This window comes from Leopardus geoffroyi, chromosome B3 (assembly GCF_018350155.1).
Source record: "Leopardus geoffroyi isolate Oge1 chromosome B3, O.geoffroyi_Oge1_pat1.0, whole genome shotgun sequence".
In the NCBI taxonomy this organism is placed as follows: domain Eukaryota; kingdom Metazoa; phylum Chordata; class Mammalia; order Carnivora; family Felidae; genus Leopardus; species Leopardus geoffroyi.
The window spans coordinates 81,232,281-81,251,294 of record NC_059337.1 but is presented as its reverse complement, the minus strand read 5'-3'; the positions used below and the strand labels follow the sequence as shown (position 1 = coordinate 81,251,294).

General features: G+C 37.4%; 1 protein-coding gene across 11 annotated transcripts in view; it reads left to right on the top strand.

Moving 5' to 3' along the window:
• Positions 1 to 19,014, top strand: part of HEATR5A (HEAT repeat containing 5A) — a 120,730-nt gene that overhangs the window by 47,949 nt on the left and 53,767 nt on the right. For all 11 annotated transcript variants that reach the window (XM_045450624.1, XM_045450632.1, XM_045450629.1 and 8 more), the window contains 2 exons: positions 8,431 to 8,536; positions 9,353 to 9,543. In XM_045450624.1, the coding sequence (XP_045306580.1) occupies positions 8,431 to 8,536; positions 9,353 to 9,543 (297 nt within the window). The remainder of the gene's footprint in view (positions 1 to 8,430; positions 8,537 to 9,352; positions 9,544 to 19,014) is intronic.

Sequence of the window (19,014 nt, the reverse complement as noted above, 5' to 3'; positions counted from 1 at the left end):
AGCCAAAATCAAGAGTCTGACATTTAACCACTGAGCCACCCAGGCACCCCACTATAAAAGATTTCTTACAGATAACAAGTAAAAGTGAGATCAAGGCTCTTGTTTAATGATTCACCTGGCTAATACCTAATAAGTGTTAAGTCAATAAATTAAATTCAGTTAAACTGAAAACTGCTAAGCTCTGTTGTGATATAATACTTCACCGACAATACAAATGAAAATACAAATTAAAAAACTCATTGATAAAAGAATTTTGATTTAGGGGCACTTGGGTGGCTCATTTGATTAAGTGTCTGACTCTTGGTTTTGGTTCGGTTCATGATCACATGGTTCATGAGATTGAGCCCTGCATGGTGCTATCTGCATGGAGCCTGTTTTGGATTCTTCCTCTCACTCTCTCTCTGCCCCTTCCCTGCTCATGTGTGCTCTCCCTCTCAAAAATAAATAAATAAACCTTAAAAGGTTTTTTTTATTTAAAAAAAATAAAAAATTTTTGATTTATGAGTTATTGTTACAAAAAAGAACACTGGTGTTCTGCTTAGATTAGGTCTCATAGGCTTTCTTACCTTGGAGGTTTTGTGGAGCCATTATAGTTTCGTGGATTTCAAAAATTAGATTAAAATTGATTAGTCTTCAGTTTGGTAGATTTCTGTCCACTCAAAGTAAACTTCAGTTTTGAAATATCACAGGCTAATAAATGGTTTCTTATTGAGAATGACAGTTTCTTTTGATAACTGAAGTAATACCTTTCATGGAGATCAAAAAACACTACTTGTATCTAGTATTCAGGAAATTCTGTGAGATACTAAATGTGACGTGAATTTCTCCTATAGGCTATGCTGTTTAACAGTTTACAAATTAATAAGTATCCTGATTTATTCATATTCTCTCCTTCCTTCCCTTTGCTCTCTTTCTCTCTCCCTCTCTCCCTCACTGGACTGCCTCTTACCCTCTCTTTCTTCCTCTCTGCTTCTGGCATGCTAAACTAAAAATAATACATGTAACTAGATCATAGCTTTTATATCATTTTTATCTAGTTATGTCTTCCAGAGAATACCAATTAGGTAGAGAATTTACTCTCTTTGACGAACATTCACAAAAATATTTGAATCTTATCAGCAACACATTTTGGGTTTTGTTTGTTTTCTTTTTAAAGTAAGCTTTAGGTCCAACATGGGGCTTGAACTCATGATCCCAAGATCAAGAGTCACATGCTCTACAAACTATGTGACCCTGACAACACATTTTTGAAACAGGTCTTTAGATACTTTACTTTCAGGGGATTGAAAAGTAAATAAACTTTATGTTCAGTTTTAATAGTCTCATGTCATTTTATTGAAAGTGATGGTGGTATTTCCTCAGTATCATAAGATAGACACACACACACACTTTGAGATGTCTTTCCAGAACTTAAATTTCAAAACATGGTGTTTTTCCCAAATTTATTTATAGCCAATAGCTCCCTGTGTATACTGTAACCATAAACTTACGGTATTTAGACAACTTATGACTAAATTATAAATGAATGTCATAGCACTAAAAGATGAGAGGAAAATCACAGTAGTCTGGAATATGCAAAGAATTGATAGAGAGGATGGGAGTTGAACTAGTCTGTAACTGTACCGTGTTATAGAGCATACAATTTAAAATAATTAATTTGGGTTATTACAGTAGTAATTGCAGTGATGAAACTTGTAGGTAAAATATTTAAGCATGTTCTTAAATGGTTCCACTAACTCTTTTTGATAGATCTAAGACAAAAAGTAAAAAAGAAAAGAATATACATCTTCCAAACTTTCCTTTTAAAAAATTGATTTTAGGGGCGCCTGGGTGGCGCAGTCGGTTAAGCGTCCGACTTCAGCCAGGTCACGATCTCGCGGTCCGTGAGTTCGAGCCCCGCGTCGGGCTCTGGGCTGATGGCTCAGAGCCTGGAGCCTGTTTCCGATTCTGTGTCTCCCTCTCTCTCTGCCCCTCCCCCGTTCATGCTCTGTCTCTCTCTGTCCCAAAAATAAATAAAACGTTGAAAAAAAAAAATTGATTTTATAGGGTGCATGGTTACTCCCCACCAAGCTCAGTCATGTGGCTCAGTTAGTTAAGCATCTGACTTTTTTTTTTTTTTTTTAATTTTTTTTTTTTCAACGTTTTATTTATTTTTGGGACAGAGAGAGACAGAGCATGAACGGGGGAGGGGCAGAGAGAGAGGGAGACACAGAATCGGAAACAGGCTCCAGGCTCTGAGCCATCGGCCCAGAGCCCGACGCGGGGCTCCAACTCACGGACCGCGAGATCGTGACCTGGCTGAAGTCGGACGCTTAACCGACTGCGCCACCCAGGCGCCCCAGACTTTTAACAAAAGTAAAAAATTGATTATATTACTCTCAGAGAAGTTGTTTTTTGGGTTTTGGGGGTTTTTTTTGTTTTTTGTTTTTTGTTTTTTATTTCAACGTTTATTTATTTTTGGGACAGAGAGAGACAGAGCATGAACGGGGGAGGGGCAGAGAGAGAGGGAGACACACAGAATCGGAAACAGGCTCCAGGCTCTGAGCCATCAGCCCAGAGCCTGACGCGGGGCTCGAACTCCCGACCGCGAGATCGTGACCTGGCTGAAGTCGGACGCTTAACCGACTGCGCCACCCAGGCGCCCCTGTTTTTTTTTTTTTTTAAGAGTTATTGCCCATTTGCAGTTTAGGAAAATAGCTTTTCACTTCTGTTTAAAATTTAATTATACTAAGTTTCTTTAACCTCACCTGGACTAAAATAGTATATAGAATGAATATATATTTAATGAGGGGAGGTTTTGTTTAATAAAAATATTGAGACCTGGTAAAAGCAAAACATACTGTGTTTAGAGTCTAACTGAATAAAAATAGTAGCCAGGGTTGCCTGGGTGACTCAGTTGGTTAAGCATCCGACTTCAGCTCAGGTCATGATCTCACAGTTCATAAGTTTGAGCCCTGCATTAGGCTCTCTGCTGTCAGCACAGAGCCTGCTTCAGATCCTCTGTCTCCCTCTCTCTCTCTTCCTCTCTCTCTCTCTCTCAAAATAAATAAACATCAAAAAAAAAAAAAAATAGTAGGCAGTACTTTGGAGATTTTTAAAGGAAGTGGTCTAGCAGGATCCCAGTTACAAAAAGTGGGTCATAAGCATCCATTAACAGTCACCATTGGGTGTCATTAGAGGACCAGAGGAGAGAAACTACTTAAATTAGAAAGTTAAGTTTCTCATTTCCTGTTGTCCAGATATGACACTTGTTAAAAATGTGTACCCTTTTTCTTTTGGCTGTATATTTACATTTCTAGAGAAAAAAAATGTTTTTAATCAAAGTACTATGTTTGACAACCAACAGCTGAATATTTCAAAGCATTTTGTTGTCATTGAGGTTAGCTTTGTGTTTAAACAGCTTAAAAGAAATTCTTTTATAACAAGAGATTGCCCTAAGATTAGAAATACATTTTTCATATTTTATTTATGCACGTAGAAATTAAGTTGTCTTTAAGTCAGTTGGTTTTCTCTATTTTGACTATAGGATTTTAAAAGTAAGAAAACTTTGCATTGGTAATTTTAAATGACTAAAATGTTTAAATTTCTAGAGTGTTAAGATAATTTTATATAGAAAAAAACTGTGATTGTTCTTGTGCTTGTGTTGTTTGTAGTTACTTTCAAACATTTTGCACCTACATCCAAAGAATGAATTACTTAATTCACCTGAAGATTGTTCTGACCTTGACAATACGTTGCAGTCATATGGACAACTTTTTAAATTGTAGATTCTGATTTAATAGTATGGTATGTGGGGCACCTGATGGCTCAGTCCCTTAAGCTTCTGACTCTTGGTTTCACTCAGGTCACAATCTCACGGTTCATTAAGATTGAGCCCTGCATCAGGGCTCTGTACTAACATTGTGGAGCCTGCTTGGCATACTCTTTCTCTCTCTCTCTCTCTCTCTCTCTTTCTCTCTTTATATCACTCTCTTTTTCAAAATAAATAAAAATAATAGTATGGTATGCATATATGTTAGGTATTGAAAATTTAAAAGCTCCTTAGGTGATTCTGACATGCAGCCAGGGTGAGAACCACTGCTATAAATGCTGTAAAATGTTATAGATTGTGAGTCGATGGAGAAAGAGAAAAAGCATAGTTCTAGTTCACAATACTAGAAATTTTCACCATAGACACCTTCCTTGAAAGCATATTAAATCATCATTTTCAGATGTTATGTCTTGCTGTTTAGTCAGTTGGTGGTGTATTTTTAATTTCTCTAGATCCAAAACTTTGTTTCAGCATCTAATTTCATTCCAAACTAATAATTGTATGTTATAATCAATACTACTTAAGCATATTAATTCAGTATTACTAAAAACAAGTCACCTCCATCTTTCTGAAGATTCAGAATGTTTTGTTGAGATCTCCATCAGCATTTGGGGATACAGGGTGGAGAAAAAATAGAGGGCTCTGGCAGTCCCCTGTACAGGTCAAATTTTATTACAATATAACAAAATTCTCAAGCTATAACCTTAGGTATTTTTACTAATTTCAGCATGATATAGTTCCATTGATAAAAGATGATGAGGATATGATCTAATAATGACATTTTAGGTTTTTAAATTTGTGAGTCTGACCACGTGGTTATCCTTAATTTCTTTGTTGTCTTGTTTACATAACCTCTCCATAGTCTTCTCTACAGGCAATTTAGACATAAATACATTCTTGAAACAAAATGCCTTTAATATGGTCTTAAAACGCAGGCAGAAAAAGTGTTATATATAGTATATTTGTCATATTGTTTATAATGAAAATTAGAAGTAGCCTAAATGTCCAAACTAGGAAATTGGTTAAATAAACTATTATATTGCCAGACTATATTTTACTAATAGGTGTTTAAAATTATTTCAATGTAATAGTTAACAAGATGGGAATGATGTTTGGGAGGAAAAAATATTTTAACAAAGTATACATTGTGATCCTAATTTTCTAAAAATGATACTCCTCTGTCTTTTTGGGGAAGACTAAAACAAATATGCCAAAATGGTAACAGTGGCTCTTTCTAGATGGTGGGATAAGGGATGAATTTCTTTTTCTTTCATTTGCCTTTGTCACTTTTTCAACCTTGAAATAAGGAAATATTTAAATAAATCAAGTACTTAAGGTTACTGTGGTTTTCCCAAAATATCTAGTGCTCTACTATGTTTATTACATTCTGTGAATTGATTTTATATATACTCCTTTCCCCAACTCATGAAATCCACAGACTCCTACCTTCCTTCCTTTTTTTCTAACTTCTTCCACAGTTGGATTTCTTAAAAGTACAGTGCCCATATCTATGCATTCTTTTTTAGTGCCATTTGGAGAACTTGACTTAGGCTTTGTTGCCTCCATAGAATGATAGAGGGGCAGAGACAGAGGGAGACACAGAATCTGAAGCAGGCTCCAGGCTCTGAGCTGTCAGCACAGAGCCCACTGTGAGGCTTGAACCACGAACTGTAAGATCATGACCTGAACCGAAGTTAGATGCTTAACCAACTGAGCCACCCAGGTGCCCCAGAGGCAGTGTTATTTTTGTTGTTGTTGTTTGTTTGTTTTCATATTAAATATAATTTATTGTCAAATTGGTTTGCATACAACACCCAGTGCTCATCCCAACAGGTGCCCTCCTTAATGCCCATCACCCACTTTCCCCTCTTGCCCGCCTCCCATCAACACTCCGTTTGTTCTCAGTATTTAAGAGTCTCTTATGGTTTGCCTCCTTTCCTCTCTGTAACTTTTAGAAGCAATGTTTTTAAAACCTTGGAGATAATAGTGTAAAATTGGGGTGGTTTATTTTATGCTTACCTATCTTTAATCTCATCATAAGGATTTAAAAGCACTGTGCTGCTTATATGTGGAATCTAAAAAACAAAATAAACAAATAGAACAAAACAGAAACACATTCATAAATACTGAGAACAGGAGCACCTGGGTGATTCAGTTAAGCATCCGACTCTTGATTTTGGCTCAAGTCATGATCTCTCGGTTTGTAGGATTGAGCCCCGCATCCTGCTTGGGTCTCTCTCTCTCTTTCTGTCTCTCTCTCTCTCTCTCTCTCTTTCTCTTTCTGCCTTTCTCCTGTTGTGTTCTCTCTCTCTTTAAATAAATAAATGAACTTCAAATACATACATACATACTGAGGACAAACTGATGATTGCTACAAGGGAGGGGGATGGCACAGGATGGGCAAAATAGGTGAAGGGGATTAAGAGGTCTGAACGTCAAGTTATAAAATAAGTAAAGCATGGAGATGAAAATAAAGCATAGGGAATATAGTCAATAAAATTGTAATAATTTTGTATGGTGACAGATGGTAACCAGACTTAATGGTGATAATCACTTCATAATGCATATGAATGTCAAATCCCTTTGTTATACACTGAAATTAATACATCCTTTTTTAAAAATTTTTTTTAATTTTATTTTTTATTTTTTAAAATTTACATCCAAATTAGTTAGCATATAGTGCAACAATGATTTCAGGAGTAGATTCCTTAATGCCCCTTATCCATTGAGCCCATCCCCCTTCTCACACCCCCTCCAGTAACCCTCAGTTTGTTCTCCATATTTATGAGTCTCTTCTGTTTTGTTCCCCTCCCTGTTTTTATATTATTTTTGTTTCCCTTCCCTTATGCTCATCTGTTTTGTCTCTTAAAGTCCTCATATGAGTGAAGTCATATGATTTTTGTCTTTCTCTGACTAATTTCACTTAGCATAACACCCTCCAATTCCATCCACGTAGTTGCAAATGGCAAGATTTCATTCTTTTTGATTGCCGAGTAATACTCCATTGTATATATATACCACATCTTCTTTATCCATTCATCCATCTATGGACATTTGGGCTCTTTCCATACTTTGGCTATTGGTGACAGTGCTGCTATAAACGTGGGGGTTCGAAACAACACACTTGTATCCCATGGATAAATACCTAGTAGTGCAATTGCTGGGTCCGCAGGGTAGTTCTGTTTTTAGTTTTTTGAGGAACCTCCATACTGTTTTCCAGAGTGACTGCACCAGCTTGCATTCCCATGAAATTAATCCATCCTATGTCAACTGTACTTTCAATTAAAAAATAGCAAATAAAATAATTAAATAAAAGCCCTGTGTAGTAACAGACTGTAAAACAATTCACAGAAGCTACATAAATAGCTAATGGACACATTCAACCCCAGACCAAAAATAATGTATATATCCATCATAGTTAGAATTGTGAAAACTGGAAAATTGCTGTCTCCATCAGGAGAATGATTGAACAAATGGTAATGCATGTGCATGGTAAAATTTGACTTCGTGAAAGTTACCAAAGAATAAGAATGATTTGACAGGTGCTAAGGAGGTAATGTTAAATGAGAAATACAGGAGTTAAAATTATGTTAATATACAGTATGATACCAAGTACATTTTTAAAGTATAGTTGGGGGCTGAAAGGGCTCTGTTAATTGTCATTACCTATAGATGACATAAGTGGGTGCTGCCTTTGAAATGAATCAATGTATTTGAATCCAATTAAGTCCTATTAAGAACAAAATGGTTACTGCAAGTTAACTTTTTTGAGAGAGAGCACGCACTTGAGCTGGGGAGAGCAGCCAAGGAGAGAGAGAGATCACAAGCACGAGAATGAATCTTAAGCAGGCTCCACACTCAGCACAGAGTTGATCTGGTCACAGAGCTCCATCCCAGACCCTGGGACCATAACCTGAGCTGAAATTAAGAGTCAGATGCTCAACTGACTGAGCCACCCAGGCTCCCCAGCTGCAAGTAACTTTTAAGATACGTGTTATTTAGGGACACCTAGCTGCCTTGATCAGTAGAGCATGCAACTCTTGATCTTGGGATTGTGGGTTTGAGCCCCATGTTGGGCATAGAGTTTACTTTAAAAGGAAAAGAAAGATTATCCTTTGTTTAGAAAATAGTAAGATAGCAGAATTTGCCCAGGTAAATATTTATTAAGTGATACTTTTGTTAAAATTCTCCCCCTGGGGCACCTGGGTGGCCCAATTGATTAAGCATCTGACTTCCCCTCAGGTCAGGACCTTGCAGTTTGTGAGTTTGGGCTCTCAGCACAGAGCCTGCCTCAGATCCTCTGTCCCCTCTCTCTCTCTGCCCCTTCCCCACTAGCACACTCTGCTGCACACGCTCCCTATCTCTCTCTCTCAAAAATAAACAAAAATAATAATACTTACCCACCACTGTCAGAATGACACATAACCAAAATATTTTTGTATTTTTTATATTTTCTTAAAATGTTTTAGAATATTCAGCAATAGTTTATCTCATTTTAGCAGTTGCCACAAAATAACGCAACAAAACAAATTAGCAATACTCAGAAATATCCTCTCGCTTACTTAATTAACAAACCCAATGTCATACTATTTGCCGTTAAATCTTGTTTCTGATTTTAGGCTTCTTATACTGGAACAACTTTTGGACAGTATAAAGCACACAAAAGGAGCTCGTCAACAAGTAGTTCAGTTACATGTTGTTTCTTCACTCTCTAGTTTCTTGAAGGTAATTCTGTTTTTAAATTCAGATGTTTGCTTGATTTTTTTTTTCTAAGTATGGTTAAATAGGTTGAGGAGGGTGTCTTGAAAGAACTGCTGCTTTTTTTTTTCTCCCTTTTTTCTTAGTCTCCTGATGAAAATGTTTCAGGATTTATAATCCCCCTTTTACTTTTTCTCTGTGTAAAAGTTGTTGGTCAGAAGTTAAACCTAGAATCTTGGCTTAGAACCATGCTTTAACCTTATCAGCCTAATATCCTGTATCAGGGATTGGCAGACTGTGGCCTCTTGGCCAAATCTGGCTTGTTGCATTTATGACTTAAATGTTTCTAACTAAAATATAATATGCTTCATTGGTTATATTATGAAAATTCCTATTAATGTTCTTCTGAATACATACATACTGTAGTGACAATTGCTTGCCTAGAGGTTTAAAATTCTTAACTTTTTGAGGCACCTGGGTGGCTCAGTTGGTTAAGCATCTGACTTTGGCTCAGGTCACGAGTTCATGGGTTTGAGCCCTGCGTCAGGCTCTGTGTTGACAGCTCTGAGCCTGGAGCCTGCTTCAGATTCTGTGTCTCCCTCTCTCTCTCCCCCTTCCCCTCTCATGGTCGCTCTCTCTCTCTCTCTCAAGAATAAATAAACATTAAAAAAAATTTTTTTAATTCTGCAGAACTTTGTGAAAAATCAAATTTGTGTGTGTGTATGTTTATGTTTAAATAGTAATCCAAGTATGAACATCTTTAGTCAACCAGAATATATATTCCAAACTGGATTGGAAAATTTATTACAGTTGTAAGTTTAGATTGTTCTTTACATATTTCAGTACTTAGCTGGCTCCAAGGGAAACTTGGGTCCAGAAGAAATGAGAAGACTTGCCGTTGCATTGGTGATGGGAGCCCTAGAAAGTCCCAACCCCCTCTTGAGATGTGCAGCTGCAGAGGCATGGGCTAGATTAGCCCAAGTGGTTGATGATGGAGCTTTTACTGCTGCGTTAGCTCAAGTTAGCTTTGACAAGTAAGTGAATTTCTTATTTAATATGCAGAGACTATCTGTCAAAACTGGGTATAGCTTGTTGATTTTTTGGAACTAGTGAAACTCCATTCTGGGAATTAATTCAGAAAAAAATTGATAAACATGGATACTTTATATGAAGGCGAGCCTCCCCTTTGTTCATCTTGGAATATAGAACTATTATTACTTTGGCTTTAGTTTTTATTTCATAAGAGAAAGATCACTATATGAGTAGTATAATTGGCCATCTCTGGAATGGACGATGGGACTAAGAAATTTAGGGAATTTTATCATGTAAAATATAGATAATAGGTAGTAATAACAATGTACTGGAAAGAGTAAAGTCTAGGTTTTCATCATCAGGAAACAAACTATGTTTTCATTTTTGCTAGCTCTGAGATCATGAGCAGAGAGCAAACCGCACAGCTTGTTTTCCTCTATTTCAAATAGAAGGTTGTCAATACTACCCCGCCTGCTTGAGAATGTTAAGATAAATGAGATAATAAATATAACACTTTCACCTTCCAGTCTACTGAATATATGTGTCTGATTTGGTCAACAGTTTGAAGTTTAAAGTTAGATTACTAACTTGGTTCAAATCCCAATCTTCATGTAATGGTTACTTTGTAAGAGTTACTTTGGATATCATTCTGTTCTCATCTGTAAAAAGTAACTGATAATAGTGTAAATCTCAAAGTTGTTGGGAGGATTAAAGGACTAAATGTAGGGGCATCTGGGTGGCTCAGTTGATTAAGCATCCGACTCTTGATTTCAGCTCTGGTCATGATCCCAGAGTTGTGGGATCGAGCCCCACGTCGTGCTCTAAACAGATAGCACACCTCCCCTGCTTGTGCACATGGGCGCACACTCTTTCTCTCTGTCTCTCTTTCAAAAATAAATAAATAAATTTTTTTTTTTTTTAAAAAAGGACTGAACATAGGAGCAGCTGGCTGGCTCATTCAGAGGAGCATGTGGCTCTTGATCTCAGAGTTGTGAGTTCAAGCCCCACATTGGGTATAGAGATTACTTAAATAAATAAATATTTTTTAAAATAAATAAAGGACTAAATGTAAAACACTTAAATTAGCACAGAATGCATAATAAAACTAGTAAACATTGATTTTTCTTGCTATATTTAATTTTAAAATCAAATTTCTTTTTTTTTTTTAATGTTTATTTTGAGAGAGATAGGACACATGTGCAGGAGAAGAGCAGAGAGAGAGCGGAAGAGAGAGAATCCTAAGCAGGCTCCATGCTGTCAGCACAGAGCCCAACACAGGGATAGATCTCCCAAATCATGAGATAGTGACTTCAGCCGAAATAAAGAATCAGAGGCTTTAATTGACTGAGCCACCCATGTACCCCCAAAGTCTCTTTGTATGGAAATAAAGTGTCTCAGCAATGTGCATTTTTAAAATGCAACTTAATAATGCTTTCAACAAAGTGGGTATGGAAAGAACATACCTCAGCATTACAGCTAACACACTCAACAGTGAAAAGCTAAAAGCTTTTGCTCTAAGATTAGGAACAAAACAAGGATGCCCACTCTCTCCACTATTATTCACCTTAGTTTTGGAAGTCTTAGCCACACAATTAGACAAGAAAAAGAAATAAAAGCCATCCAGATTGGAAAGGAAGAAGGAAAACTGTCATTGTTTGCAGATGACATGATACTGTATGTAGAAAACCCTAAAGACTCCATCAAAAACCATTAGAATTAAATGAATTCAATAAACTCACAGGATACAAAATTAACATGCAGAAATCAGTTTCTTTGCATTAATAACAAGTTACCAGAAAGAGATTAAGGAAACAATCTCAATTAGTATTGTCAGTAAGAATAAAATACCTAAGAATAAATTTAGCCAAAGAACTGAATGACCTGTACCCTGAAAACTGTAAGACATTGATGAAAGAAATTGAAGATGACACAAATAAATGAAAAGATACACCATACTCCCCATGGGTGATATGCAAATTCATGAAGCATCCCATATATGTGTGTTTATGCATACACACATACACACGCTGTGCTCACGGATTGTAAGATATAATTTGTTAAGATATCCATACTACCCAAAGCACTCTACAGATTCAGTGTAATCCCTGTCAAAATACCAATGACATTTTTCATAGTACTAGAACAAAAAAATCCTGAAATTTGTGTGGAGCCACAAAAGATCCCAAATAGCCAAAGCAGTCTTGAAAAAGAAGAACAAAGCTGGAGATGTGCTCCCTGATTTCAAACTGTACTACAAACCTAGAGTAATTAAAATAGTATGTTACTGGCACAAAACAAACACACAGATCAGCATGATGGAATAGAGAGCCCAGAAATAAATGCAAGCATATATAGTCAATTAGGACTATAAGGAAATAAGGAAAGACAGTCTGTTTAATAAATGGTGTTGAGAAAAGAAGATAACTACATGCAAAAGATTGAAACTGGACCACTATCTTACATTGTTTACAAAAATAAATTCAAAGTGGATGAAAGACTTGAAGTAAGACCTAAAATCATAAAACTTCTGGAAGAAAACATTAGTCTTAACAATATTTTGGGGGAAGGAGGTCAGTTTCCTCAGGCAATCCCAATAAAAGCAAAAATAAACAAATGGAATTACATCATACTGAAAAGTTTTTGTACAATGAATGAAAACATCAAGAAAAAAGAAACCTGAGGGAACCTACTGAATGGAGGAAGATATTTGCAAATCAAATATTTGATAAGAGGTTAATATCCAAAATATATAAAGAACTTCTACAATTTCATGTCAAAAAAACAACCTGATTTAAAAATGGGCAGGGGACTAGATGGCAGAATAGCATGGAAGTTTTTTTTGCATTTCTTGTCCATGAAATACAGCCAGATCAACACTAAACCATCCTGCACACGTAGAAAACTGATTTGAGTATTAAAACAACAATCTGCACCACCTGAACCACAGAACATAGCAGGTATGCAGCACAGACAGGTGAACTGGGGGAGAGAGAAGCTGCGGAGGGCAAGGAGCTGTTTTTGCTTGTGGAGAAAGGATGGAGATGAGGGGTTGGGGGGAGGAGGAGAGTACGGGAAAAGCACTCCCCTCCCCCAAAATCAGCTGGAGAGAAAGTGGAAAAGTGGAAACAGCACTGGGACTGAACAAAAAAGAGAGAGAGGAGAGGGTTTAAATTCCATTAAGACTCTATAAACAGGAGGAGCACAGAGTCGGAAACTCCGCAGCTTGATACCTGGAGGAGCTCTGGGGGGGTAGGGCAAATCCCCAGGAGCAGAGAGTGAAGTCTGAGGGGTCCTTGGGTCACATGGGGAGAGGTGGTTCCCCTGTTAAGAAGACATCTGGTAGAGGCTTTGTGGCTACCCTGCAGGCAAAGATGCCAGCAGACCCCAGAGATTCGCTGGTGCTAGAACAAGGATGTTAAGGGGAAACCTGGTGCCAGATGTGTGTTGTGATTTACCAAAATCCCTGAAACACTGCTACATGTTCTCGTGAACTTTTTCTGGGGCAGGCTTGCACCCAGCTGCAGTCTCTGGGCATCAGCAGCAGCACGGTCCCACGAACGTTTCTGAGGGTGGGTGGGCACCTGGCCATTTCTCTAAGAGACTCTCCTCCAGAGGATCAGAATGGGCCAAAGCCGCAGTCCCTCAGAAGTGAGGGGTTGGGAAACACAGCCACATCTAAGATAAAACTCAAGAGGGAGTTGCCACCTGGCAACCTGATGGCTTGGTCACGGACTGTATAAGTGGGGTGTAGAAGGAAGCCACAGACAAAAGGACGGGTGTGTGATTGATGGTTGAGGAGAACAGAATTCTGATACTAGAGACTGGGTAGCTGGGTGATGCCTTTTTCACGCCTCCCGTGCATGTGTGGATACACCTGCAAGCACCACAGCAATCCACCCCAGTAAGCTAAGCAGTGCCATCTAGTGGAGAATGGAGCTGTTACACTAAGCTCCGCCCATCTAGGCCAACCTCGCTCTTCAGAAACACAAGTCTTTCTGCCTGCTTAGTTTACATACTATAAAGTGCTTCGTAGTTTGTCTTCTAGGGGAAACTGATGTAATTTTTATCGTATTTCAGTCTTTTCACTGGTCCATCTATTCAATTTTTTTTCTTTTATTCTTCAGTACAGAAAGAAAAAAATTATTTTCATTTTCAATTTTTGTTAAAAATATTGTTTCATTGTATTCACTTTTTCAAATTTCAAACCTTTTCCATTTTTTTTTCTTTTCTTATCTTTCCCTTTTTTCTCTAATCAATCTCCTTTCAACATCCAGACCAAAACACACCTAGAATCTAGCATTATTTACTTGATTTTTTTGTGTGTTATTTTTAATTTTTTAATTTTAATCTTCTTTTACCTAATTAATTCCTTTCCTTCCTTTAAAATGATGAAATGAAGGGATTCACCCCAAAAGAAAGAGCAAGAAGAAATGACAACCAGGGACTTAACACAGATACAAGCAAGTTGTGTGAAACAGAATTTAAAATCACAATAATAAGAATGCAAGCTGGGGTTGAAAATAGATTAGAATCCCTTTCTGTGGAGATAAAAGAAGTAAAAGCTAGTCTGGATAAAATAAAAAATGCTATAACTGAGCTGCAGTCTCGAATGGATGCCACAGCAGCAAGGATGGATGAGGCAGTGAATCAGCAATATAGAGGGCAAACTCATGGAGAATAATGAAGCAGAAAAAAAGAGGGAGACTAAGGCAAAAGAACACGATTTGAGAATTAGGAAAATCAGGGGCTCCTGAGTGGCTCAGTTGGTTGAGTGTCCAACTTTGGCTCGGGTCAGGATCTCCCAGTTCGTGAGTTCAAGCCCTGTGTCGGGCTAAGGGCCTGGAGCCTGCTTCAGATTCTTTGTCTCCCTCTCTCTCTGCCCCTTCACTGCTCATACGGTCTCTGTCTCAAAAATAAATAAACATTAAAAATTAGAAAAATAATTAGGAAAATCAGTGACTTATTAAAAAGGAATCAGAATCATAGGGGTCCCAGAAGATAGAAAAAGGAGTAGAAGGGTTATGTGAGCAAATCATAGCAGAAAACTTTCCTAACCTGGGGAAAGACACAGACATCAAAATCCAGGAAGTAGAGGACTCCCATTAGATTCACCAAAAACCAACCATCAACAAGGCATATCATATTCAAATTCACAAAGTACTTAGAAAAGGACAGAATCATGAAAGCAGGAAGGGAAAAAAAGTCCTTAACCTACGAGGGAAGACAGATCAGGTTTGCAGCAGACCTATCCACAGAAATTTGGCAGGCCAGAAAGGAGTGTCAGGATATATTCAATGTGCTGAATCGGAAAAATATGCAGCCAAGAATTCTTTATCCAGCAAGGCTATCATTCAGAATAGAAGGAGAGATTAAAAGTTTCCCAAACAAAAATTAAAGGAGTTCATGACCACTAAACCAGCCCTGAAAGAAATTTTAAGGGGGACTCTCTGAGGGCAGAAAAGACAGGAGAGAGAAAAAAATAAGACCACAAGCAAGAAAGACTAGAAAGGACCAGAGGACACCAGAAACTCCAACTCTACAGGCAACATAAAGGCAATAAATTCATATCTTTCAGTACTCACTCTAAATGTCAATGGACTAAATGCTCCAATCAAAAGACATAGGGTAACAGAATGGATAAGAAAATAAGATCCATCTATATGCTGTTTACAAGAGACCCACTTTAGACCTAAAGACACCTTCAAATTGAAAGTAAGGGGATGTTGAACCATCTATCATGCTAATGGTACCAAAAGAAAGCCGGAATAGCTACATTTATATCAGACAATCTAGACTTTAAAATAAAGACTGTAACAAGAGATGAAGAAAGGCATTATATCGTAATTAAGGGGTCTGTCCACCAAGAAGACCTAACAATTGTAAGCATTTATACTCCAAATGTGGAAGAACCCAAATATATAAATCAATCACAAACAGAAAGAAACTCTTTGATAATAATACCATAATAGTAGGGGACTACAACCTCCTCCCCCTTACAGCAATCAACAGATCGTCTAAACAGAAAATCAACAATGAAACAATAGCTTTGAATGACATGCTGGACCAAATAGACTTAACAGACACATTCAGAACATTTCATCCTAAAGCAGCGGAATACACATTCTTCTCCAATGCACATGGAACCTTCTCCAGAATAGATCACATACTGGGACACATATCAGCCCTCAACAAGTTCAAAAAGATTGAGATCATACCATGCATATTTTCAGACCATATTTTCAATGCTATGAAACTCACAACCACAAGAAAAAATGTTGAAAGATAAATACTTGGAGACTAAAGAACATCCTACTAAAGAATGAATGGGCTAACCAAGAAGTTAAAGAGGAAATTAAAAAGTACATTGACGCCAATGAAAATGATAACACCATAGCCCAAAACCTCTGGGACGCAGTAAAGACAATCATAAGAGGGAAGTATATAGCGATCCAGGCCTTCCTAAAGAAGGAAGAAAGGTCTCAGATACACAACCTAACCTTACACCTTAAAGAGCTGGAAAAAGAACAGCAAATAAAATGCAAAACTATCAGAAGTCAGGAAATAATAAAGATTAGAGCAGAAATCAATGCTATCGAAACAAAAACAAACAAAACAAAAACAGAACAGATAAATGAAACCAGAAGCTGATTCTTTGAAAGAATTAACAAAATTGATAAACCCCTGGCCAGTTTAATCAAAAAGAAAAAGGAAAGGACCCAAATAAATAAAATCAAGAATGAAAGAGGAGAGATCACAACCAACACAGCAAAATACAAACAATAATAAGAGAATATTATGAGCAATTATGTACTAATGAAATAGGCAATCTGGAAGAAATGGGCAAATTCCTAGAAACATATAAACTACCAAAACTGAAACAAGAAGAAAAAGAGAATATGAACAGACCCATAACCAATAAATAAATCGAATTGCTAATCAAAAATCTTCCAAAAAACAAGAGTCCAGGACCCCATGGCTTGCCAGGGGAATTCTACCAAACATTTAAAGAAGAATTAACACCTATTCTCTTGAAGCTGTCCCAAAAAAATAGAAATGGAAGGAAAACTTCCAAACTCTTTCTATGAAGACAGCATTACCTTGATTCCAAAACCAGACAGAGACCCCACTAAAAAGGAGAACTATAGACGAATTTCCCTGATGAACATGGATGCAAAAATCCTCAACAAGATATTAGCCAACTGGATCCAACAATACATTAAAAAAATTATTCACCACAACTAAGTAGGATTTATAGCTGGGATGCTGGGCTGGTTCAATATCCACAAAACAATGTGATTCATCATGTCAATAAAAGAAAGGACAAGAAGCACATGATCCTCTCAATAGATGCAGAGAAAACATTTGACAAAAACAGCATCCTTTCTTGATAAGAAACTCCCCAAGAAAGTAGGGTAGAAGGATCATACCACAAGATCATAAAAGCCATATATGAAAGACTCACCACTAACATCATCCTCGGGGAAGAACTGAGAGCTTTCCCCCTAAGGTCAGGAAGAAGACAGGGATGTCCACTCTTGCCACTGTTATTCAACATAGTATTGGAATTCTTAGCCTCAGCAATCAGACAACACAAAGAAATAAAAAGCATTCAGATCTGCCAGGAGGAGGTCAAACTTTCACTCTTCGCAGACGACATGATACTGTATATGAAAGACCCAAAAGATTCCACCAAAAAACTGCTAGAACTGATACATGAATTCAGCAAAGTCACAGCATATAAAATCAATGCACAGAAGTTGGTTGCATTCCTATACACCAACAATGAAGCAACAGAAAGAGAAATCAAGGAACCTATCCCATTTACAATTACCCCAAAAACCATAAAATACCTAGGAATAAATCTAACCAAAGAGGTAAAAAATCTATATACTGAAAACTATAGAAAGCTTATGAAAGAAATTGAAGAAGACACACACACACACAAATGCGAAAATATTCCATGCTCCTGGATAGAACAAATATTGTTAAAATGTCAATACTACCCAAAGCAATCTACATATTCAATGCAGTACCTATCAAAATAACACCAGCATTCTTCACAGAGCTAGAACAAACAATCCTAAAATTTGTATGGAACTACAAAAACCCGAATAGTCAAAGCAATCTTGCAAAAGAAAACCAAAGCAGGAGTCATCACAATCCCGGACGTCAAGCTGTATTACAAAGCTGTAATCATCAAGACATCATGATACTGGCACAAGAACGGACATTCAGATCAATGGAATCGAATAGAGAACCCAGAAATGGACCCACAAACATACGGCCAACTAATCTTTGACAAAGCAGGAAAGAATATCCAATGGAATAAAGACAATCTCTTCAGCAAATGGTGCTGGGGAAACTGGAAAACAACATGCAGAAAAATGAACCTGGGCCACTTTCTTACACCATGCACAAAATTAACCTCAAAATGGATGAAAGACCTAAATATAAGACAGGAATCCATCAAAATCCTTGAGAAAGCAGGCAAAAATCTCTTTGACTTTGACCACAGCAACTTCTTACTCAACACGTCTCCAGTGGCAAGAGAAACAAAAAAGCAAAAATGAACTATTAGGACCTCATCAAAATAAAAAGCTTCTGCACCAAAGGAAACAATCAGCAAAACTAAAGGCAACTGACAGAATGGGAGAAGATATTTGCAAACAACATATGAGATAAAGGGTTATTATCCAAAATCTGTAAAGAACTTACCAAACTCAACACCCAAAAAACAAATAATCCAGGGAAGAAATGGGCAAAAGACAAGAATAGATACTTCTCCAAAGAAGACATCCAGATGGCCAACTGATGCATGAAAAATGCTCAACATCACTCATCATCAGGGAAATACAAATCAAAACTACAATGAGATACCACCTCACACCTGTCAGAATGGCTAACATGAACAACTCAGGCAACAACAGAAGTTGGCGAGGATGTGTAGAGAGAGGATCTCTTTTGCACTGCTGGTGGGAATGCAAACTGGTGCGGCCACTCTGGAATACAGTAGGGAGGTTCCTTAAAAAGTTAAAAATATAACTCCTTAAAAGTTAAAAATAGAACTACCCTATGACCCAGCAATTGCACTACTAGGTATTTATCTAATGGATACAGGTATGCTGTTTAGAAGGGGCACATGCACCCCCATGTTTATAACAGCACTATCAACAATAGCCAAAGTATGGAAAGAGCCCAAATGTCCGTCAATGGATGAATGGATAAAGAAGATGTGGTGTGTGTGTGTGTGTGTGTGTGTGTGTGTGTGTGTGTGTATAAATCTATGTATACACACACAATGGAGTATTATTCGGCAGTCAAAAAGAATGAAATCTTACCTTTTACAACTCCGTGGATGGAAGTAGAGAGTTTTAACCTAAGCGAAATTAGTCAGAGAAAGACAAATATATGACTTCACTCATATGAGGACTTTAAGATACAAAACAGATGAACCTAAGGGAAGGGAAGCAAAT